This window comes from Ursus americanus, chromosome X (genome assembly GCF_024610735.1).
Source record: "Ursus americanus isolate L20-20 chromosome X, mUrsAme1.1.p, whole genome shotgun sequence".
Lineage (NCBI taxonomy): Eukaryota > Metazoa > Chordata > Mammalia > Carnivora > Ursidae > Ursus > Ursus americanus.
Window position 1 is genome coordinate 55,572,824 of NC_142164.1, and position 24,546 is coordinate 55,597,369.

The 24,546-nt window shown below is 36.5% G+C and overlaps 1 protein-coding gene across 1 annotated transcript in view; it reads left to right on the forward strand.

The window, feature by feature from the left end:
• HDX (highly divergent homeobox) overlaps positions 1-24,546 on the forward strand; it is a 192,691-nt gene that overhangs the window by 61,672 nt on the left and 106,473 nt on the right. Inside the window, exon 4 of the mRNA XM_045800031.2 lies at positions 19,268-19,321. Within this exon, the coding sequence (XP_045655987.1) occupies positions 19,268-19,321 (54 nt within the window). The remainder of the gene's footprint in view (positions 1-19,267; positions 19,322-24,546) is intronic.

Genomic DNA, 24,546 nt, shown 5'->3' on the forward strand with positions numbered 1-24,546 from the left:
ACATTAAGATTTAAACTTAGGGCCTTCACCAGCCTCCCTCTTCTGTCCCTCAGTTTTTCTCAGACTGCCTTTTCTCGCCACTGAGGTGGGGTGGCTGCATGTGGGGTGGGGTGTGAGAGATCACATGCTGGCATTTGGAGATTTTTCTCTTACAGCTTAATTTTAATAAAATACAATTTATTTTTTTCTTTCATGGATTGTACTTTTTTTTTTTTTTACTGTATCTAAAAACTCATATCTAAACCCAAGGACCTGCAAATTTTCTTACATTTTTGTCTAGCTATACATGTGTGTATAATTAAGCCTGATCCATTTTGAGTTATTTTTTTATGCAAGGTGTTAGGTACATATTGTTCATTTTTAAAAAAAACAAGTGTCCAGGTGTTCTAGCAGAGTTTGTTAACAGAAAAAACTATCCTCCAATGAGTTACCTTTGTGAAACATCAGTTGTGTGAGTCTATTTCTAGGCTCTCTATTCTGTTCTACTAATCTATATGTCCATTCTTTAGCTAATGCCACACTGTTTTGATCACTGTATGTAAGTCTGGAAATTTGGTAATGTGAGTTCTCTGACTTTGTTCTTTTTCAGAATTGTTTTGCCTATTCTAGTGCCTTTGCCTTTCTATACTCTCTTAATTAATTTTGAAGTCATTTTTGTCAATTTGTCAAAAACATTCAATTTTTTTGGGAGCTGTATTGAAACTATAGAACAATTTAGAAAAAATTATAATCTTAACTAAGGATCCATGAATAATGTATATTAATTCATTTATGTAGGTCTTTAATTTCTTATATCTCTTAGTATACACACCATTTATATCTTTTATTACTAATCCCTAAGTATTTCATATTTTTGGTACTCTTGCAAATGGTATTGATTTTTTGTTTTCAATTTCTTATTGTTTGTTGCTATTATATAGAAACACAGTTGGTTTTTGTATATTATTATTCCATATTCTTCCAAAAGTCACTCAGCTCCAATAGCCATTTTTGTAGATTCCATTAGATTTTCTACATAATCATGTTTTTTGTTAACATAGTTTTACTTTTTCCTTTCCAATCTGGATACCTTTTCTTTTTCTTGCCTAATTGCACTAATTTGAATTTCCAATAGAATGTTGGAGATGAGTGGTGAAAATGGACATCCATGTCTTGTCACTGATTTTAGGGGTAAAGTATTCAGTCTTTTACCATTAAGTATGATATTAGTTGAAATTTTTTGTAGATGACCTTTATCAGATTGAGGAAGTTCCCTTATATTTGTAGTTTGCTGGGAGTTTTTATTTTTTTCCTAAGATTTTATTTATTTATTTGACAGAGAGAGTGAATAAGAGAGCACAAGCAGGGGAAAAGGAGAGGGTGAGGGAGAAGAAGGCTCCCCCACTGAGCAGGGAGCCCAATGCAGAACTGAATTCCAGGACCCCAGGATCATGACCAGAGCCAAAGGCAGAAGCTCAAGTGACTGAGCCACCCAGGTGCCCCTTGCTGAGAGTTTTTATCCTGAAAGGATATTGGATGTTGTCAAAGCGATTTTTCTGCATCTCAGATAACTTTTAAAAGATTATTAATGTGGTAAATTACATTGATTTTTTTGTTTCAATTTTTTATTTAAATTCCAAGTAGTTAACATATAGAAACTAATATTAGTTTCAGGAGTAGAATTCAGTGATTCATCACTTATATATAACACAGAGTGCTCATCACAAATGCCTTCCTTAATAATCATCACACATTTAACCCATCCCCCACTCACCTGCTGCCCAGCAGCCCTCAGTTTGTTCTCTATAGTTAAGATCAACCCCGCATTCCTGGAACAAGCCCCACATCATCATGATGCAATATTTTTCTACTATATTGTTGGATTTCATTTACTAAAATTTTGTTTAGAATTTTGCATCTGTGTTAAGTATTCATCTGAGTGTTCTTGTAAAGCCTCTGTGATTTATAAGAATAATGCCAACCTCATGAAATGAGTTACAGAGTATTCTTTCCTCTTCAATTTTTTGGTAAAAGTTTGTATATAGCTGGTGTTATTTCTTCCTCAGATGCTTGATACAATTCACTAATTACTCCATCTGTGTCTGGAGTTTACAGTGTGGAATTAAAAAAAAAATTATAATACGTTAGTCACCAACAGTACATCCCTAGTTTTTGACGTAAAGTTCCATGATTCATTACTTGCATATAACACCCAGTGCACCATGCAATACGTGCCCTCCTTAATACCCATCACTAGCCTATCCCATTCCCCCACCCCACCAAAGCCCTCAGTTTGTTTCCCAGAGTCCATGGTCTTTAATGGTTCATTCCCCCTTCTGTTTACCCCCCTTTCTTCTTCCCTTTCTTCTCCTACCGATCTTCCTACTTCTTATGTTCCATAAATGAGTGAAACCATTTGATAATTGTCTTTGTCTGCTTGACTTATTTCGCTTAGCATTATCTCCTCCAGTCCCGTCCATGTTGCAGCAAATGTTGTGAAATTGTACTTTTTGTTGGCTGACTAATATTCCATTGTATATATGGACCACATCTTCTTAATCCAGGCATCTGTTGAAGGGCATCTCAGCTCCTTCCACGATTTACCTATTGTGGACAATGCTGCTATGAACATGGGGGTGATTATGGTCCTTCAATTCACTACGTCTGTATCTTTGGGGTAAATACCCAGTAGTGCAATTGTTAGGTCATAGGGTAGCTCAATTTTTAACTTTTTAAGGGACCTCCACACTGTTTTCCAAAGTGGCTGTACCAACATGCATTCCAACCAACAATGTAGGAAGGATCCCCATTCTCCGCATCCTCTCCAACATTTGTTGTTTCCTGCCTTGTCAATTTTTGCCATTCTAATCAGTGTGCTTTTGATTTGAATTTCCCTGATGGCTAATGATTTTGAACATTTTCTCATGTGTCTGTTAGCCATTTCTATGTCTTCATTGGAGAAGTGTCTGTTCATATCTTCTGCCCATTTTTTAATTTGATTATTTGTTTCCCGTGTATTGAGTTTGAGAAGTTCTTTGCAGACCTTGAATACCAGTCTTTTATCTGTAGTGTCATTTGCAAATATATTCTCCCATTCCATGAGTTGCCTCTTAGTTTTTTTGACAGTTTGCTTGGCTGTGCAGAAGATTTTTATCTTGAAGAAGTCCCACGAGTTCATTGTTTTCTTTTGTTTCTCTTGCCTTTGGAGTTGTGTCATGAAAAAAGTTGATGTGGCCGATGTCAAAGAGGTTGCTACCTATGTTCTCCTCTAGGATTTTGATGGATTCCTGTCTCACATCAAGGTCTTTCATCCATTTGGAGTTTATCTTTGTGTATAGTATGAGAACGTGGTCAAGTTTCATTCTTTTGCATGTGGCTGTCCAATTTTCCCAGCAGCATTTATTGAAGAGACTGTCTTTTTTTTCCACTGGATGTTTTTTCCTGCTTTGTCAAAATTAGTTGCCCAAAGAGCCGAGGGTCCAATTCTGGGTTCTCTATTCTGTTCCGTTGGTCTATGTGTCTGTTTTTGTGCCAGTACCATGCTGTCTTTGTGATCACAGCTTTGTAGTACAGCTCAAAATCAGGCATTGTGATGCCCCCAGCTTTGTTTTTCCTTTTCAACAATTCCTTGGCGATTCGGGGCCTTTTCTGGTTCCACACAAATTTAAGGGCTGTTTGTTCCAGTTCTTTGAAAAATGTCCTTGGTATTTTGTTCGGGATGGCATTGAAAGTATAGATTGCTCTGGACAGCATAGAAATTTTAACTATGTTAATTCTTCCGATCCATGAGCATGGAATATTTTTCCATCTTTTTGTGTCTTCTTCAATGTCTTTCAAGAGTGATTTGTAGTTTCTAGGATAGAGATCCTTTACGTCTCTGGTTAATTCCGAGATAACGTATGATTTTGGTGCTATTGTAAATGGAATGGATTCCCTATTTTCTCTTTCTTCAGTCTCATTGCTCGTGTATAGAAGTGCAACTGATTTCTGAGCATTGATTTTGTATCCCGCCACATTACTGAATTGCTCTATAACATCTAGTAGTTTGGGGGTGGATTCTTTTGGGTTTTCCATATAGAATATAAGGTCATCTGTGAAGACAGACAGTTTGACTTCTTCTTTGCCGATTTGGATACATTTATCCCTTTTTATTCTCTTATTTCTGTTGCAAGGACTTCTAGTACTATGTTGAATAATAATGGCGAGAGTGGGCAGCCTTGTCGTGTTCCTGATCTTAAAGGAAAGGCTTCCAGCTTCTCTCCATTGAGAATGATATTTGCTGTAGGCTTTTTATAGATGGTTTTTATGAAATTTAGGAATGTGCCCTCAATCCCTACACTCTGAAGGCTTTTAATCAGGAAAGGATGCTGTATTTTGTCAAATGCCTTTTCTGCATCAATTGAGAGTGTCATATGGTTCTTGACTCTTTTCTTATTGATATGATCTATCACACTGATCGATTTGCAAATGTTGAACCACCCTTGCATCCCAGGGATGAATTCCACGTGGTCATGATGGATAATCCTTTTAATGTACTGCTGGATCCTATTAGCTACGATCTTGTTGAGAATTTTGGCATCCATATTCATCAGGGATATTGGTCTGTAATTCTCCTTTTTGATGGGGTCTTTGCCTGGTTTGGGGATCAAGGTAATACTGGCCTCATAGAATGAGTTTGGTAGTTTTCCTTCTGTTTCTATTTTTTGAAACAGCTTCAGGAGAATAGGTATCATATCTTCTTTGAATGCTTGGTAGAAATCCCCGGGGAATCCATCAAGCCCTGGAGTCTTGTTTTTCAGGAGGTTTTTGAACACTGCTTCAATCTCTACATAATTAATTGGTCTGTTTAAAAAATCAATTTCTTCCTGTTTCACTCTTGGTAATTTATCTGTTTCCAGGAAGACATCCATTTCTTCCACGTTCTTTGATTTATTGGAATAAAGCTGTTGATAAAAGTTGCTAATGAGCCTTCCTATTTCATTGGTGTTGGCTGTGACCTCTCCCTTTTCATTCATAATTTTATTAATTGGGTTCCTTTCTCTATTCTTTTGAATAAGTCTGGCCAGTGGCTTATCAATCTTATTTATTGTTTCAAAGAATCAGCTTCTAGGTCTGTTTATCTGCTCTACTGTGCTCCTGGTTTTTAATTCATTGATCTCTGCTCTAAGCTTGATCAACTGCTTTCTTGTGCATGGGTTAGGCCTGTTCTTCTGTTCCTGTTCCAGCTTCTTGAGGTGAGAATGTAAAAACTGCATTTTAGGTTTTTCTATTCTTTTGAGTGAGGCTTGGATATCTATGTATTTTCCCCTTAGGACAGCCTTTGTAGTGTCCCATAGGTTTTGGACCATTGTGTTTTCATTCTCATTGGTCTCCATAAATTGTTTAAATTGATTTTTGATTTCCTGGTTTATCAAATCATTCTTGAGCAGAATGGTTCTTAGTTTCCAAGTGTTTGAGTTTCTTCCAAATTTTTCCTTGTGATTGAGCTCCAATTTCAAAGCATTGTGTTCTGAGAATATGCAGGGTATAATTTCAGTCTTTTGGTATCGGTTGAGACCTGTTTTGTGACCGAGCGTATGATCTATTCTGGAGAACGTTCCATGTGCATTCGAAAAGAATGAGTGTCCTGTTGTTCTGGAGTGCAGTGTTCTATATATATCTATGAGGTCCATCTGGTCTAGGATAGCATTCAAAGCTCTTGTTTCTTTCTTGATTTTCTGCTTAGGTGATCTATCTATTGCTGATAGTGGAGTGTTGTGGTCCCCTACTATTAACGTATTTTTATCTATATGTGTCTTTATTCTGGTTAAGTGTTGGCTTGTGTATCTTGCTGCTCCCCTGTTGTGGGCGTAGATATTTATAATTGTCATATCCACTTGTTGGATACATCCTTTAAGAATAATATCGTGTCCTGCTGTATCTCTAAGTACAGTCTTTAGTTTAAAATCTAATCTGTCTGATATGAGAATTTCTACCCCAGCTTTCTTTTGAGGTCCACTGGCATGAAAAATGGTTTTCCATCCCTTCACTTTCAGTGTGGATGTATCTTTAGTTTCAAAATGAGTTTCTTGTAGACAGCAAATGGACGGGTCATGTCTTTTTATTCCAATCTGCAACCCTGTGACATTTTATTGGAGCATTTAGGCCACTCACATTGAGAGTGATTATTGAGAGATATGATTTTAATGATGTCATGTTGCCTATAAAGTCTTTGTTTCTATCAATTGTGACTTTCTGTTCTGTATCACTCTTGGGGCCTTTGTACTTTTATAGAACCCCCCTTAATATCTCCTGTAGGGCTGGTTTCATGGTTACGAAATTGGTCAATGACTGGCGATTCTGGAAGGTCTTTATTTCTCCATCAATTCTGAATGACAGCCTTGCTGGGTAAAGGATCCTTGGCTGCATGTTTTTCTCTGAAAGACCTTTACAAATGCCCCCCCCCCCTTTCTCTCATTCCAGGTCTGTGTAGACAGGTCTGACGTAATCCTAATATTTTTGCCTTTGTATATGAGAATTTTCTTTGCCCTGGCTGCTTTCAATACTGTATCCTTGGATCTAATATTTGCGAAATGCACTATGACGTGACGGGTGTAGGTTTGTCGTGGTTGAATTTGGGAGGGGTCCTCTCTGCCTCTTGAACACGAATGCTTGTTTCCCTTGTTAGATTAGGGAAGTTTTCAGCTACAATTTGTTCAAATATCTCTTCTAGACCTCTGTTTTTCTCCATCCCCTTGGGGATGCCGATGATTCTGACATTGGAACGTTTCATTGAGTCAGTAATCTCCCGTAACCTACATTCCTGAGCGTCGATTTTTTAGTCCAGATTCTATTTTAGCTTTTTCTTCTAGTAACCCATCCTCCAATTCGCTGATACGTTCTTCTGCCTCATTCACCCTGGCCGTCAGAGCCTCTAGTTTTGACTGCATTTGGCTCATAGAATTTTTAATTTCTGCCAGATTCACTCTCATTTCCACCCTTAGAGATTCTATATTCTCGTTAATATTTTCGTTAATATTTTTTTCAAGTCTACATGTCATTTTGACCATTGTTACTCTGAACTCCATTTCTGATAATTTGGTTATATCCATATCCATCAGTTCTGTGGCAGAGGCCACAGACTCATTATCTTTTCTTTGCTGGGGGCAATTTTTCCTTCTTGTCATTCTGATGAGGAGAGGTTGTGGGGTTGCCTAGAGCCCAAATTATTGACCAGGACCCAGGCAGTGTGCACTTGTTTTATAGGGACCTTAGGGATGTGGGCTTCTTGATTTTTCAGCCTGCATTCTGGGGGAGGTGCATGCTGCGCTGATATTCAGGCAACCCTGTTTGGGTAGAGTCACCCTGTCCCCTGGGAGGGGGGATGGGGATTGGTACAATGTGAACTGGTATTTTCATTCTGTTGTTCTCTGGCGGCTTTCCCTGGCAGTTTTCTGTAGCTCTTCTGAGAGTCAGAGCAGCAGTGGCCAAATCATAACCTCTGTCTCAACACAGAGAGATTGTAGTCCACTCCACAGAGCTCTCTTGGCCTCTTTAACTCTGTTTCTGTTGGTGCTGCTAAAAAGCCTGCAGCATCCCGGGTTGTGTACCCCACAGCCAGCATCCCATCCCTCACTTCCAGGGCCAGCACGTCTCTGTCCTTTGTGTTTGTAACACTGCCAGACACCAGTCGCCTCTGTGTGCTCCCAATCTCCCTGTTTCAGTGTGATTCCCATGCACTCTGGAGCTCTGGTTTTTAGTTTGGACGCGCACGCATACCCAGGATCACGGTCTCAGTCCGGTCTCTGGCGAGTGCCCGTTTGCGAGACCTGCCGCTCCCCAGTGCAGGTGGCTACCCCTTCCCGGCGCCCGAGCATGGCGGCTCCCTCTCCCTTCCGTTTGTCTTCCGATATCTGTGTGCGGATTCATGGCTCCCTGCTTCGTACCTCAATACTCAGTGCTGGAGATGTTCATTTGTGGAGATCCGGATGTATCTTCCTGAGTCTCAGGCTGATTCCGTGGGTTTTCAGGATGGTCTGGTACCTATCCAGCTTGACTCAGGGGACTAGCTGAAAAAAAAAAAAACAGTGTGGAATTTTAATTTATTCAATATAGGACTACTCAGTTTGTTTCTTATTGAATGAGCTTTAGTAGTGTTTTGGTGTTGTTGTTTATTGTGGTATAAACATAACATAATATTCATAATATTACCTATTATTACATGTACAGTTCTAGATTGTTAATTTTATTCACACTGTTATGCATCAGGTCTCTAGAAATTTTTCATCTTCAAAAACTGAAACTCTATACCCATTGAACTAAAATTCCCCATTTCCTCCTCCCACTATCCCCTGGAAATCACCATCGTACTTCTTGTTTCTATGAGTTTGAATACTTTAGGTTCTTCATATAAATGGAATCATACAGTATTTGTCTTTTTGTGACTGGTTTATTTCATAGAGCATAAAGTTATCAATCTTCATCCATGTGGTAGAATGTGGCAAGATTTCCTTCTTTTTTTGAGACTCTATAGTATACAGATATACATTGTACGTATAAACAACATTTTCTTTATCCATTCAACCAAAGATGGAAATTTGTTTACTTCTCTTCTTAGCTAATTGTGAATAATTCTGTAATGAATATATCAGGCAAATATCTCTTCAAGATCCTGCTTTTAATTCTTTTGGATATAAACCAAGCAGTGGGATTAGATTGCTGGATCACAAAGTACTTCAATTTTTAATTTTTTTGTGGAATTGCCATAATGTTTCCCATAGCAGTTACACCATTTTACATCCCACCAATAAGGCACAACAGTTCCAGTTTCTCCACATCCTAACAACTGTTTTTTTTTAAGTGCCCCCACAGTCGGTGTGAGGCAATACCTCATTGTGGTTTTGATTTACATTTCTGTAATTATTACTAATGTTAAGCGTCTTTTCATATCCTTGTTGGTTTGCCAGTATTTTAATGAGAATTTGTGCATTTATATTTATCGGGGTATTGGCTTGTAGTGTTCTTTTCTGGTAGTTCCCTTTTTGTCTTTGGTATCAGGGCAATGTTGCCCATATGAAATGAGTTTTGGAGTGTTCCCTTCTCTTGGACTTTTCAGAAGATTCTGAGAAGAATTGCCATTAATTCTTCTTTAAATGTTTGCTTAAAGTTACCAGTGAAATCATTTGGTCTTGGGATATTTTGTTGTTGTTGGGAGATTTTTGAATATAGATTCAATCTCCTTATGAGTAATTGGTCGTTCAACTTTTACATTTATTCCTAATCGAGTCTAGGTAGGTTGTGTGACTCTAAGAATTTTTCTATTTCTTCTAAGTTGTTGAGTTTGTTAGTGTATAGTTGTTCATAGTAGTCTCTTATTACCCTTCACATTTCTGTGGTGTCAGTAGTATGTTTTATTTTTCACTTATAATTTTGTTAATTTGGGGCCTTACTCTCACTTCTGTATTTAATCTAAGTAAAGGTTTGTCAAATTTGTGAGTGGCTCAGTCGTTAAGCATCTGCCTTTGGCCCAGTGCATGATCCCAGGATCCTGGAATCGAGCCCTGCATCGGGCTCCCTGCTCTTCTGGGAGCCTGCTTCTTCCTCTCCCACTCCCCCGGCTTGTGTTCCCTCTCTCTCTGGCTGTTTCTCTCTCTGTCAAATCAATAAATAAAATCTTAAAAAAAAATTTTTTTTTGTCATTAAAAAAACCCACAAAACTCTTAGGTTTGTTAATCTTTCCTGATTTTCCTGTTTTCTATACCATTTATTTCTATTCTTTTCATTATTTCCTTCCATCTGCTACCTTTGGGTTCAGTTTGTTCATTTTCTAATTCCTTGAGGCATAGAAATAGATTAAGTGGGATCTCTTATTTTGTAATATAAGCATTTGTTGCTATAAATGTTGTTTTCAAAATGGCCTTTGCTGCATCCTATATATGTTAGAGTCTTGTAGTTCCATTTTTGCTGGTCTCATGATTTTTTTCCCTTTACATTTTTCTTTGATCCATTGGTGATTCAAAAGAGTATTGTTTTAAAAAAAATTTTAAAAAGATTTTACTTATTTATTTGACAGAGAGAGAGCCAGCCAGTGAGAGAGGTAACACAAGCAGGGGGAGTGGGAGACGAAGAAGCAGGCTCCCAGTGGAGGAGCCTGATGTGGGGCTCATTCCCAGGACTCTGGGATCACACCCTGAGCCGAAGGCAGACACTTAACAACCAAGCCACCCAGGCGCCCCTCAAGAGAGTATTGTTTAATTTCCATGTATATATGAGCTTACACTTTTCCTCCTATTATTGATTTCCAGTTTCATACCATTGTGGTGAGAGAAGATATTTGGTTTTATTTCAGTCTCTTTGAATTTACTAAGACATGTTTTGTGGCCTAACATATGGCCTGATGTGGAAAATGTTCCATGTGTACTTAGGAAGAATGTGTGTTGGGCTATTGTCAAATACAGTGCTCTGTTAGGTCCATTTCATCTATATTGTAGTACAAATCTTCTGTTTTTTATTGCTTTCCAGTTGAGATGATCAACTATACTCTCAAGAAGAGTGTAGTATGAAAGTCCCCAGATGAGAATGATATTAGCTGTGGGTTTTTCCTATATGGGCTTTATTTTGTTGTGATATGTTCCCTCTAACTCCACTTTTTAAAAAATCATGAATGGATGTTTTACTTTGTCAAATGCTCTTTTCTGCCTCTATTGAAATGATTATATGGCAAGTTTTTAGTTACATTCTACTGAGTTAACCTACAGTGTAGTATTAGTTTTAGATGTACAATTAGGTAATTCATCACAACTGCCCTCCTTAATTGACCTCACGTGTTTAACACATCCCCACACCCACCTACCCTCTAGTAACCATCAGTTTGTTCTCTATACTTAAGAGTTGGTTTCTTGGTTTGTCTCACTTTTTATTTCTCCCCGTGTTCGTTTGTTTTGTTTCTTAAATTGCACACATGAGTGAAATCATATGGGATTTGTCTTCCTCTGTCTGACTTATTTGCTTATCATAATACTCTCTCACTCCATTCATGTCATTGCAAATAGCAAGATTCCATTCCTTTTAATGGCTGAGTAATAGTCCATTGTATGCATATACCAGTTTTTCTTTAGGCATTCCTCAATTGATGGTCATTTGGGCTATTTCTATAATTTGGCTATTATAGATAATGCTGCTATAGACATCGGGATGCATATTTCCCTTTGAATTAGTATTTTTGCATTTTTTGGGTAAATACCTAGTAGTATTATATGAAGAATCATAGGGTAGTTCTACTTTTAACTTTTTGAAGAACCTCCTTACCGTCTTCCAGAGTAGCTGCACCACAGAGCATGCCCACGTACAGTGTAAGGGTGTTCCCCTTTTTCTACATCCTTGCAAAGACATGTTCTTTCTTATGTTGTTACTTATTTGTTTCCATTGTTTCAGGAGATATAACTAGTAAGAAGTTGTTACTGCTGATGTCAGAGAGGTTATTGCCTGGTTCTTCTCTAGGATTTTAATGGTTTCCTGTCTCACATTTAGGTCTTACATCCATTTTGAATTTATTTTTGTGTATGGTGTAAGTAAGTGGTCCAGTTTCTTTCTACTGAATGTTCCTGTCATTTTCCTAGCCCCATTTGTTGAAGATACTGTCTTTTTTCCATTGGATATTCTTTCCTGCTTTGTCAAAGATTAATTAACCATATAGTTGTGAGTTCATTTCTGGGTTTTCTATTCTTTTCCACTGATGTATGTCTGCTTTTGAGCCAGGACCATAGTCTCTTGATGACTACAGCTTTGTAATACAGCTGGAAATCTGTAATTGTTATGCCTCTACCTTTGCTTTTCTTTTTCAATGTTGCTTTGGCTATTCAGTCTTCTTTGATTCCATACAAATTTGAGGATTGTTTATTCTAGCTCTATGAAAAATGATGTTGATATTTTGATAAGGATTGCATTGAATGTGTAGATTGCTTTGGGTAGCATAGACATTTTTAACAATATTTGTTTTTCCAATTCATGTGCATGGAATTTTTTTCCATTTTTTTGTGCCATCTTCAATGTCTTTCATCAGTGTTTTACACTTTTCAGAGTACAGTTCTTTTACTTGTTTGGATAGGCTTATTCCTAGGTATCTTATTGTTTTGGTGCAATTGTAAATGGGATTGATTCCTTGATTTCTCTTTCTGCTGCTTCATTATTGGTGTATAAAAATGTGATAGAATTACGTACATTGATTTTGTATCCTGAAACTTTGCTGAATTCATGTATCAGTTCTAGTGATTTTTTGGTGCAGTGTTTTGGGTTTTCTGTATAGAGTATCATGTCACCTGCAAATAGTGAAAGTTTGATTTCCACCTTGCCTATTTAGATGCCTTTTATTTCTTTCTATTTTCTGATTGCTGTGGCTATGACTTCCAATATTATGTTAAATTACAGTGATGAGAGTGTACATCCCTGTCTTATCCTTGACAATAGAGAAAAAGTTCTCAATTTTTCTGCATTGAGAATGAGATTAGCTGTGTGTTTGTTGTATATGGAATTTATTTTGTTGAGTACGTTCTCTCCAGTACTATTTTGTTGAGGGTTCTTATCATGAATAGATGTACTTTGCCAAATGTTTTTCCTACATCTATTGAGAGGATCCTATAGTTCCTATCACTTCTTTTATTAATGTGGTATATCATGTTGACCGATTTGTGAATAGTGAACTGCCCTTTGCAGCCCAGGAATAAATCCCACCTGATCGTGGTGAATGATTATTTTAGTGTATTGTTGGATTTGGTATGGTAGCATTTTACTGAGAATTTTGTGTCCATGTTCATCAGGGATATTGGCCTATTGTTCTCTTTTTAAGTGAAGTCTTTATGTATCCAGTTTTGGTATGAGGGTAGCACTGACCTCATAGAATGAATTTGGAAGTTTCCTTCCCATTCTATTTTTTGGAATAGTTAGAGAACAGGTATTAACTCTTATTTAAATGTTTCCTAGAATTCACTTGTGAAGCTATCTGGCCCTGACTTTTTTTGTTGTTGTTGGTAAATTTTCAATTCCTAATTGAATTTCTTTGCTGGTTATTGGTCTGTTCAAGTTTTCTATTTCTTCCTATTTCAGTGTTGGTGGTTTATATGTTTCTAGGAATTTATCACGTTTTTCTGGTTTTCCAATTTTTTGCCATTAGTTTTTAATAATATTCTCTTATAGTTGTTTGTATTTCTGTGGTGTTGTTTGCTATTTCTCCTTGCTCATTACTGATTTTATTTATTTGGGTCCTTTCTTTTTTCTGTCAACTTTGCCTATGGGTTTACCAATTTCATCAATTTTTTCAAAGGACCAGCTCCTTGTTTCATTGAGCTTGTCTGTTTTTCAGTTTCTATATCATTTATTTTTGCTCTAATCTTTTATTATTTCCCTCCTTCTCCCACTTTAGGCTTAATTTGTTGTTTTTCTTCTAGCTCCTTTAGTAGTAAGGTTCAGTTATTTGAGATTTCTCTTGCTTCTTGAGGTGGGCCTATATTGCTATATACTTACCTTACAAGGAACCATGTGCAAAGCAAAGACTTGGAACTGTGATTCATATTAAGAACGCTGGTCCAGCCTAGCAAGGATTGTAGCTTAATAAGAGCTATAAATCTTTTCCTGTTGTTTAAGGAACTGGTCTCTGAATATACCTGTAATAAAACATTTCATTTCAGTTGTATATTTAAAACATAAAGCTGCCATTTGACTATTTTCTGAAGTTCATAAAGAATTTACATTTTTTATTATTTATAAAATTTCTTTTCATATGAGTAAAATTAAGATAATATTTTAAAATATCTTAGAGTATAATTTCAGGGTATCCAGATTTGTAAATGTATACTCCCCAGGGCCATTGAATCAGAAATAATCATTCCACATATTAATTTATATTATTTTCCTAGTATCCTTCCATTTTTTTCACAAACAGTATCTCTCAAATCCGTATGGTGAAATCATTAGTTATGTTATGTCTGAGTACTTTTTATAATTTCATTGAAACATCTTGGAATTTGAGTTTCCCTGATTTCAGTCTCTTGTCTTTTATGAAATTTACTGAAATTTACTGAAATTATGTAAGAAAAAGCAAAGAAATCCCAAAAAGCATCTTGGTTTTTGATTGCAAGAAATTTTCAGGATGGTAATATTTTCCAAACACAAAATTTTTGTCACTTAAAAGAAGATAAATTCGTATGCTTAAATAAGGTGTTAGTTGCTTGGGCAAAAGTTGTAGTATGGGAATTTCAATTTGTAAAGCTTATTTTATTTCTGAAAACTTTTCCTGACTTGGTAGAGAGATGAGGGGGGAAGTATTTTTTTTTTTAGATTTTATTTATTTATTTGACAGAGATAGAGACAGCCAGTGAGAGAGGGAACACAAGCAGGGGGAGTGGGAGAGGAAGGAGCAGGCTCATAGCGGAAGAGCCTGATGTGGGGCTCGATCCCATAATGCCGGGATCACGCCCTGAGCCGAAGGCAGACGCTTAACCGCTGTGCCACCCAGGCGCCCCGAGGGGGAAGTATTTTTAAATAAGCCAGTAAATCTTTTCTTCTTTGCTCCAGAACACATTGTTCTCTATCGGAAGCTAGTTTTTCCCTCCTCCCAACCGCTTACCCCCATGTAATGGTCTTAGTAAATTTCTACTCTTGGCCTTTTGTTGAATTTCAGGAAGTGAAGCAAGTGTATAGTGATGGTGCATGTTAATTCAGTCAATCAATCAGCATATATTTACTGATTGCCTACCACATGCCTAGCAGTGTCTTCTACATTCTGTACCTTATAATTTAAAAACATCTAGGAAGCTTTGCTGATTAAAGCAGAATGATTGATAGGTTTTATTGTTCAACTGATATCAAAACAACTGATGGAAAGCTAAAATATTGGTTTATGAATCTATTACTGCTAAAGTTTGCTGATAGATAATGGTTATTGTCTGATTATTTCAGTTCATCCATTTTTAAATAGAATATCCAGCATATGTGTAGAATTGTCTTCTTTTCTTTTTTAGAGAAAGAAGGAGAGAGAGGGAGATGGGGTAGAGGGAGAAGGAGAGAGAATCTGAAGCAGGCTCATGGAACCTGATGCAGCACTTGATCTCACAACCCTGAGATCATGACCTGAGCCGAAATCAAGATTTGGATGCTTAACTGACTGAGCCACCCAGGGGCCCTTAGAATTGTCTTTATAACAGAAAGATTTTTAAAATAAAATAAATGCTTTTCTTTTATATATTCATGTGTGACTATATACAAATAATTAGACTAAATCATTTTAAGTGTGATACCTTGCCCTTAAGAATCTCACAGTCTAGCAGAAATATTCAGCAGAGTCATATGTAGGGTCTAAATTTCATAAAATAAAACGTAGTAAAAATTGCTTTAAAAATCTCTTAAATCATTTATAAAAGTAACTATATACATGCCTTCCTGTGAATGTATAATTATGTACAGTAATATATATATATATATATATATATATATATATATATATATATACAAATAATATATAATCAATATTCTGATATGTAGTACCTATGTTAAATATAATTTTCCATGAGAAAAGTATGTATGTTATAGTTGGTTTCACAAACCTTAACTCTCCATATGATGTGACTCCAGTTTACATTCAAATAACTGTAGTATTCCTTCGGTGTATCCACTTTTAGCCATGAGAAGCAGATTTCCAACATTAGGCACTTCCTTGCATTCACATCCAAAATTGTGACTCTCCAACTCTCTATTTGTTTGAGTAGGCCAGCCATTTGGAGAAGCAGTTTTATGAGGGCCATAAAAAACTATTCCAGTAATTTCCAGACTGTCTAGTTCTCTTCAATCTTATGCACAAGACCTATCTTTTGAAGTGTGTTTTATATTCCACTTCTGAATTACTACCTTCCTTAACTTTGTTCCAAGCCTGGATTGCCTCTTGCCTAAACTATTGGAAGTTTCCATACAAAAATAAAAATAAGTTTCCACACTTACTCAATTTACTGTACACATTGAGTCAAATCCATCATTTTAATGTATAAAAATACATTCTGACTGTACAACTCATTTGCTTAAAAACTTTCAATGGTTCCCTATTTTCTACTGAATTAGATGTAAGTATACTTTGGTATTCATGGCCTCCACAAAGTAACCCCAATTCCATTTTGAGTTCTAGTTGAACTAACCATTCCCAGACACATCTTATCCTTTTATTCCACTGTGCTCATTCCATTCTTTCCCCCTGGAATGCTCTTTGTTATTTCTATAAAAATTCTGCTCATTTTTTTCAAGATTCAGCTGAGATATAAATCCTCAAGTTTGATGTAATTTTGCTGTAACTTGAACTCCTATTGCATTTCATTTGTTGTACTTTTCTTATGACACTTATCATAGTATTCTTACATTAAAGTCATTCATGTTCCTTTCTTATCTTTCCCTCTCATATAATAATTCTTGCCCTCCAGGAAATTATGTTTTACACATCTTTTTTTTTTATTTCCTATGACACCTAAAACAGCAGCTACTTTAGAAGAGATGCCTGATAAATATTTGAACAGAATTCAATTAGTTACTTTGGAAAGTTATTTATACTTATTTCAATAATGTTTAATCTGTCAAGTTATTGAAGTTCTTCTACAATTGCTTTAAGGGCCTGTGAGATTTTTTTAAATGCTTTTATTGGTAGCAAATCTTCATCATTTGAGGGAGAATTTGATTTTGGAAAATAGAATTTATTCTGAGTTACACTTAGTGAATAATATTGGTGCTCAATTTGGGCTTTTATATTTTCAGTTAAAACAAAGGGAATATGAGATAATGAGACAGAGTCTCTGGGTGTTATGAATTGCCAACTCCAAAAGAAAAGTTCCCAAAATGTTTTCAACAATGGCAACATCATTGTAATGACTTTATAACTTCCTAAGATTTCTACTTTGAAACATACAGTACTCATTTGGATGTTCAAGTTCGAATGTATTTGTTAAATCAGTCTTGTCTCTTTGTCAATTAATTTTGCAGTTTTCCAAACCAGGGTGTTGAAAAATGTTTGGAATTTAAATATCATTTAAATGATAAGTATATTATGCTGCTCATTTGAAATACTATTTTATAGCTTCTGGTGAGGGAGAAACCAAGTCATCACTATTGACCAAACAAAACTTCCCAAATTTGAATATGTTTATACAGTATTATTCAAAAAAACATACAAGTTTAGCTGCTATGGTTGGCTTTCCTGAGTTTTACCAGAAACATAAGGAACTGAAAAAAGATTTGAAGTAAACAGGAGAAGGTATTTGAATATAGCATCTGAGTATTATGTAACTGGTGTCACAGAATTATAAAACAAAAATGTGAAACTTCATCTCTTCCCAGTGCACATGGAATTGATAATATTTGTATGTGAATGTGCTTATAGGAGTTTTCTACTTTCTTGGTTACATACAACTGACTTAAGCAGAAAACCACATTGAATTAATTAATTAATTAATTAATTAATTTTAAGAGAGAGAGTGAGCTTGAGTGGGGGGCACAGGGAGAGAATCTCAAGCAGCCTGACATGGGGCTCAATTCCATGACCCAGAGATCAAGACCTGAGCCAAAATCAAGAGTCAGACACTTAACCAGCTACATCACCCAGGCACCCCAGAAAACCAATTTTATATTCTTAGAATGTATAATGCCCAATTTTAAAGACATTCAATTACCATGTATATTGTATGTATCCTTTTTTATTTCACATACAACTTTTTAGTACTTACTGCTTTAAGGGGGGGAGTTGCGATTTGCTTGGTTTAACATGTTTTCTTTAGCAACTTTATATAGCCAGTTTTAAATTATCCTAACAGGTAGAAGCACATGCACAGATAATCAAAAATAGTTGGATATCTCTCTTTTTTCAAGAATACATTATGTGATTATTGTAGTAGTCTTACCTCCTTCATTGAGCTAGCAACCAATTTACATTACAAACATACCAAGTACTGATGGAAGGCATAGAAAGGATACGTTTTGAAGAATTTTTTCCATAGAAATTTCATAATCACTCAGTTTACCATTTTATATTTATTTATTTATTTGCCATTTTAAGAATCAATTACTCAAACTTTTCATGATCCTCAAGCATTGCAGTTTGTTGCCATGTTACTGTAATGGGATTTTAACTCAAGTAAAATTATTTTTATTTTCTTCCCTTAAAAGTATTTTTTGCTGTTTATATCATTAATTTTTCTTAGCCTATCACTAGTATAGTGGTATATTTTGAACTCAAAATTTCAGATCCAGTGGCCAGGGGCACTAATAATTTACCTGAAGTTTGGATAACTAAGTATATTACTTTACTATTTTCATTGAATGTTTGGTTATCGCTTCTTATCAGTAGCATAATACTAATTCATAGGTCATCACTAAATGTAATTTTATCAAAAACAATAAAAGTTCAATTGAATGCCATATTCTCAGCATCACCATTTAGCAAGGCTGATTTGACTTGTCCATCTCTCAGGAGGTATGTGTTTGGGAGGGAATGAGAGGGCAAGAGGACAATTTGGAGTCTTCCCCAAAACTTGTGAATCCCAGGAAAAGGTATGGTTACATTTAGGCTACCCTGTACTGTAGCTCACAGGACTACCTTGGTCTCTGTAAACAGTCCCCAAAATCCAACTGGAGTAGCATTTATCTCCTTGTGGGCCAATGCTGCAGTAATTAGGTTTGGCTGGCTATTTATCTTAGTTTCTACTTAAAAAGGAAATTGCAGTTATGTAGGCTAAGTCTAGAGAACTAATATATAGCCTGATGACTTTAGTTAATAAGTTAGTTATTGTAACTTATGTATTCTACAGAGTCCTGAAATTTTACTATAAAAATTATCTTTTTTCAAGACTTTAAATTATTCTTTTCAGAGAGAGCACAACCAGGGGTGGAGGGGCAGAGGGAGAGGAGAGGGAGAAGCAGGGAGCCCAAAGCAGGGCTTGATCCCGGGACCCCAAGATTATGTCCTGAACTGAAGGCAGTTGCTTAACCGACTGAGCCACCCAGGCTCCCCTATAAAAATTTCCTTGTCCACAGAATTTTAAACCATACTTCCAGGCCCCAACAATGCCCTAGAAATTTTCTTGAATTTCCAGGAGAACTGCACCACTTCTAAAGGAAGGCCCTTTAAATCTGTTGTGTTCAATAAGGAAATGACATTTGTCCACGTGGGGGATACGCTCTAAGTGCAGAACTATCTTGACATCTTGTATGAATTTTTTGCTGATGATCATTATTCCAAGTAGTGTCAATGCATACCTTACTGAAATTCCATTTGTTATTTCCACAGATTTCAGGAAACCTTACTGTGCCTTGGATTACAGGGTGTTCTAGAAAAAGAGCAGTAAGTAATCTTTCATTTAAAGCAGTAAGTGGGGTTTTCCCCTGTATTGTTAATAAGAAACCATTGAGAAAATTGTCATGATATTTGGAAAGTTGGCAAAATTGAACCTCAGTAAGACTGCATTATCTCAAAAGACATAGTCTGAGATCATAATATTTATATATATTATCAATATAACCTTAAATAAAATGTAGCGATCAGTACACCATTTAATCTTTGAGCAGGTTTTTGGAGCTTTAAAAAGCACTCAGTGTTAATTAATAGGATAGGTAAAATAGATAGAGGGGATTAAGAAGTACTTTCACCATAATGAACATTGAGTAATGTATAGAATTGTTGAAACATTATGTCATACACCTGAAACTAATATAACACTGCACATTAATTATACTTCAATGAAAAGATAATAAAATACCATAATGTTTTTACATCTAATTATCCCAGTTAATTTGATCATATAATTGAGTCATGATTGATACAAATATCTCAATCAAAATTAAGAAATTCACGTTACTATTTATTATTAGTGCATTTCGGTATTTATTTTTTATGGTTGTAAAAGGCTTTACACACAATATGTTTTTTTGTTTAGATTCAATTATCCAACGTATAGTACATGATTAGTTTTTGGTATAATGTTCAACGATGCATTAGTTGCCTATAACACCCAGCACTCATCACATCACCTACCCTCCTTAATGCCAGTTATCCAACCCCCCATCCCCCTCCCTTTCTGCAACCCTGTTTGTTTCCCAGAGTCAAGAGTCTCATATGGTTTGTCTCCCTTTCTAATTTCTTCCCATTCAGTTTTCCTCCCCTTCCCCTATTGTCCTCTGCAATATTCCTTTGTTCCACATAGAGTGAAATCATATGATAATTGTCTTTCTGACTGACTAATTTCACTTACAGTTTTCCTCCAGTTCCATCCATGTCAATGTAAATGGTAGATATTCATCTTTCCTGATGGCTGACTAATATTCCATTGTATATATGAACCACATCTTCTTTTTTTATTTTTTTAATAATAATTTTTATTATGTTATGTTAGTCACCATACAGTACGTCCTTAGTTTTTGTTGTAGTGTTCCGTGATTCATTATTTGCGTATAACACCCACTGCTCCATGCAGTATGTGCCCTCCTTAATACCCATGACTGGCCTATCCCAATCCCCCACCCCTCTCCCCTCTGAATCCCTCAGTTTGTTTCCCAGAGTCCATAGTCTCTCATGGTTCATTCCCCCTTCTGTTTACCGCACCCTTCATTCTTCCCTTCCTTCTCCTACCGATCTTCCTACTATTTTTTATGTTCCATAAATGAGTGAAACCAAATGATAGTTGTCTTATTCTGCTTGACTTATTTCACTTAGCATAATCTCCTCCAGTCCCGTCCATGTTGCTGCAAATGTTGGGTAATCATTCTTTCTGATGGCTGAGTGATATTCCATTTTATATATGGACCACATCTTCTTAATCCAGTCACCTGTTGAAGGGCATCTCCACTCCTTCCACAATTTAGATATTGCGGACAATGCTGCTATGAACATTGGGGTGCATATGACCCTTCTCTTCACTACGTCTGTATCTTTGGGGTAAATACCCAGTAGTGCAATTGCTGGATCATAGTGTAGCTCTATTTTTAACTTCTTAAGGGACCTCCACACTGTTTTCCAAAGCGGCTGTACTGAACCACATCTTTATCCAATCATCTACTGAAGGACATCTCAGCCCCTTCCACAGTTTGGCTATTGTGAACATTGCTGCTATGAACATTGGGGTGCGTGTGCCCCTTCTTTTCACCACGTCTGTATCTATCAGGTAAATACCCAGTAGTGCAATTGCTGGGTCCTAGGGTAGCTCTATTTATAAAGTCTTGAGGAAACATCATACTATTTTCTAGAGGGGCTGTACCAGCTTGCATTGCAACCAACAGTGTAATAGGGTTCCCCTTTCTCCACATCCCCTCCAACATTTATTGCTTCTCGCCTTGTCAATTTTAGCCACCTTGTAAGGTGGTATCTCAATGTGGTTTTGATTTGAATTTCCCTGATGGCTAATGATGTTGAACATTTTTTCATGTGTCTCTTAGCCATTCGTATGTCTTCATTGGAAAAGCGTCTGTTCATATCTTCTGCCCATTTTATGATTTATTTGTTTCTTGGATATTGAGTTTGAGAAGTTCTTTATAGATCTTGGACACCCACCTTTTATCTGTCGTGTCATTTGCAAATATCTTCTCCCATTCCGTGTGTTGCCTCTTTGTTTAGTTGACTGTTTCCATTGTGTGCAGAAGCTTTTTATCTTGATGAGGTCACAAAAGTTCATTTTTGCTTTTGTTCCCCTTGCCTTTGGAGACGTGTCATGAAAGAAGTTGCTGTGGCCAATGTTGAAGAGGCTACGGCCTATGTTCTCTATGATTTTGATGGATTCCTGTCTCACATTGAGGTCGTTCATCCATTTAGAGTTTATTTTTGTGTATGGGTTGAGAGAGTTTCATTCTTCTGTATATAGCTCCAATTTTCCCAGCACCATTTATTGAAGAGACTGTCTTTTTTCCACTGGATGTTTTTTCCTGCATTGTCAAAGATTAGTTGACCATAGAGTTGAAGGTCCATTTCTGGAGTCTCTATTCTGTTCCACTGCTCTATGTGTCTGTTTTTGTGCCAATACTATGCTGTCTTGGTGATCACTTATTTGTAGTATAGCTTGAAATCTGGCAATGTGATGCCCCAGGTTTGTTTTTCAACATTTCCTTTGGCGATTCGGGGTCTTTTCTGATTCCACACAAATTTTAGGACTGCTTGTTCCAGCACTTTGAAAAATGTCATTGGTATTTTGATCGGGATGGCATTGAATGTGTAGACATTTTACCTATGTTTATTCCTCCAATCCATGAGCATGGAATGCTTTTCCATCCTTTTTGTCTTCTTCAATGTCTTTCATCAGTGTTCTGTAGTTGCTAAAGTATACAGATCCTTTACTTCTCTGGTTAAGTTTATTCCGAGATATCTTATGGTTTTGGGTGCTATTGTAAATGGAATCGATTCCTTAATTTCTCTGTCTTCGGTCTCATTGTTCATGTCTAGAAATGCAACTGATTTCTGAGCATTGGTTTTGTATCCTGGCACATTACTGAATTGTTGTATGAGTTCTAGTAATTTGGGGATGGAGTCTTTCGGGTTTTCCACATAAAGTATCATGTCATCTGCGAAGACAGAGATTTGGACTTCTTCTTTGCCAATTTGAATACTTTTTATTCTTTTTTGTTGTTTGGTTGCTGTTGCTAAGACTTCTAGTACTACGTTGAACAATAAGCATCCTTGTGGTGTTCCTGATCTTAAGGGAAAGGCTTCCAGCTTTTCCCCATTGAGAATGATATTTGCTGTAGGCTTTTCATAGATGGATTTTATGAAATTGAGGAATGTACCCTCTATCCCTATACTCCGAAGGGTTTTAATCAGGAAAGGATGCTGTATTTTGTCAAATGCTTTTTCTGCACCAACTGAGAGGATCATATGGTTCTTGACTCTTTTCTTGTTGATGTCATCTATCACACTGATCGATTTGTGAATGTTGAATCACCTTGCATCCCAGGGATGAATCCCACTTGTTCGTGATGGGTAATCCTTTTAATGTACTGTTGGATCCTATTTGCTCGGATCTTGTTGAGAATTTTGGCACCCATACTCATTAGGGATATTGGTCTCTAATTCTCCTTTTTGATGGGGTCTTTGCCTGGTTTTGGGAGAAAGGTAATATGGCCTCACAGAAGGCGTTTGGAAGTTTTCCTTCTTCTTCTATTTTTTGAAACAGCTGCAGTAGGTATTATTTCTTCTTTGAATGTTTAGTAGAATTCCCCAGGGAATCCATCAGGCCCTGGACTCTTGTTTTTTGGGAGGTTTTTGATCACTGCTTCAATCTCTTCACTGTTTATTCATCTATTTAGGTTATCAATTTCTTCCTGTTTCAGTCTTGGTAGTTTATAGCTTCCAGGAAGGCATCCATTTATTCCAGGTTGCTTTATTTATTGGTATATATTGCTGATAATAGTTTCTAATAATTGTTTCTATTTTCTTGGTGTTAGTCGTGATCTCTCCCCTCATTCATAATTTTATTAATTTGGGCCCTTTCACTATTCTTGAATAAGTCTGACCAGTGGCTTATTGATCTTATTAATTCTTTCAAAGAACCAGCTTCTAGTTTTGTTGATCTGCTCTACTGTAGTTCCTGTTTCTAATTCATTGATCTTTGATCTAATCTTAATCAGTTGTCTTTCTGTGCCTGGCTAAGGCCTGTTCAATCTCCAGCTGTTTAAGGTGTGAGTATAAGGACCTGATTTTATATTTTTCTGTTCTTTTGAGTGAAGCTTAGATGTCTATGTATTTCCCCCTTAGGACTGCCTTTGCAGTACCCCATAGGTTTTGGACTGATGTGTTTTCGTTCTCATAGTTTCCATAAATTGCTTAAGTTCTTCAATTTCCTGGTTTACCCAAACATTCTTAAGCAGGATGGTCCTTAGTTTTCAAATGTTTGAGTTTCTTCCAAATTTTTTCTTGTGATTGAGTTCCAGGTTCAAAGCATTGTGGTCTGAGAATATGTAGGGAATAATCTCAATCTTTTGGTATTGGCTGAGACCTGTTTTGTGACCCAGTATGTGGTTTATCCTGGAAAAAATTCCATGTGCATTTGAAAATAATGAGTATTCTGTTGTTTTAAGGTGGAGTGTTCTGTATATATCTATGAGGTCCATCTGTTCCAGTGTGTCATTCAAAGCTCTTGCTTCTTTGTTGATTTTCTGCTTAGATGATGTGTCTATTGCTGGGAGTGGAGTGTTGAGGTCCCCTACTATTGACGTATTATTATCCATATGTCTCTTTATTCTGGTTAAGAGTTGGCTTGTGTATCTTGCTGCTCCCCTGTTGGGGGCATAGATATTTATAATTGTTAGATCCTCTTGTTGGATACAGCATTAAGAATAATATAGTGTCCTTCTGTATCTCTCAGTACAGTCTTTAGTTTAAAATCTAATCTGTATGATATGAGAGTTGCTACCCCAGCTTTCTTTTTTCTTTTGAGGTCCATTGGCATGAAAAATGGTTTTCCATCCCTTCACTTTCAGTCTGGATGTATCTTTAGGTTCAAAGTGAGTCTCTTGTACACAACATATGGATAGGTCATGTCTTTTTATTCAATCTGCAACCCTGTGTAATTTATGGTTGCATTTAGG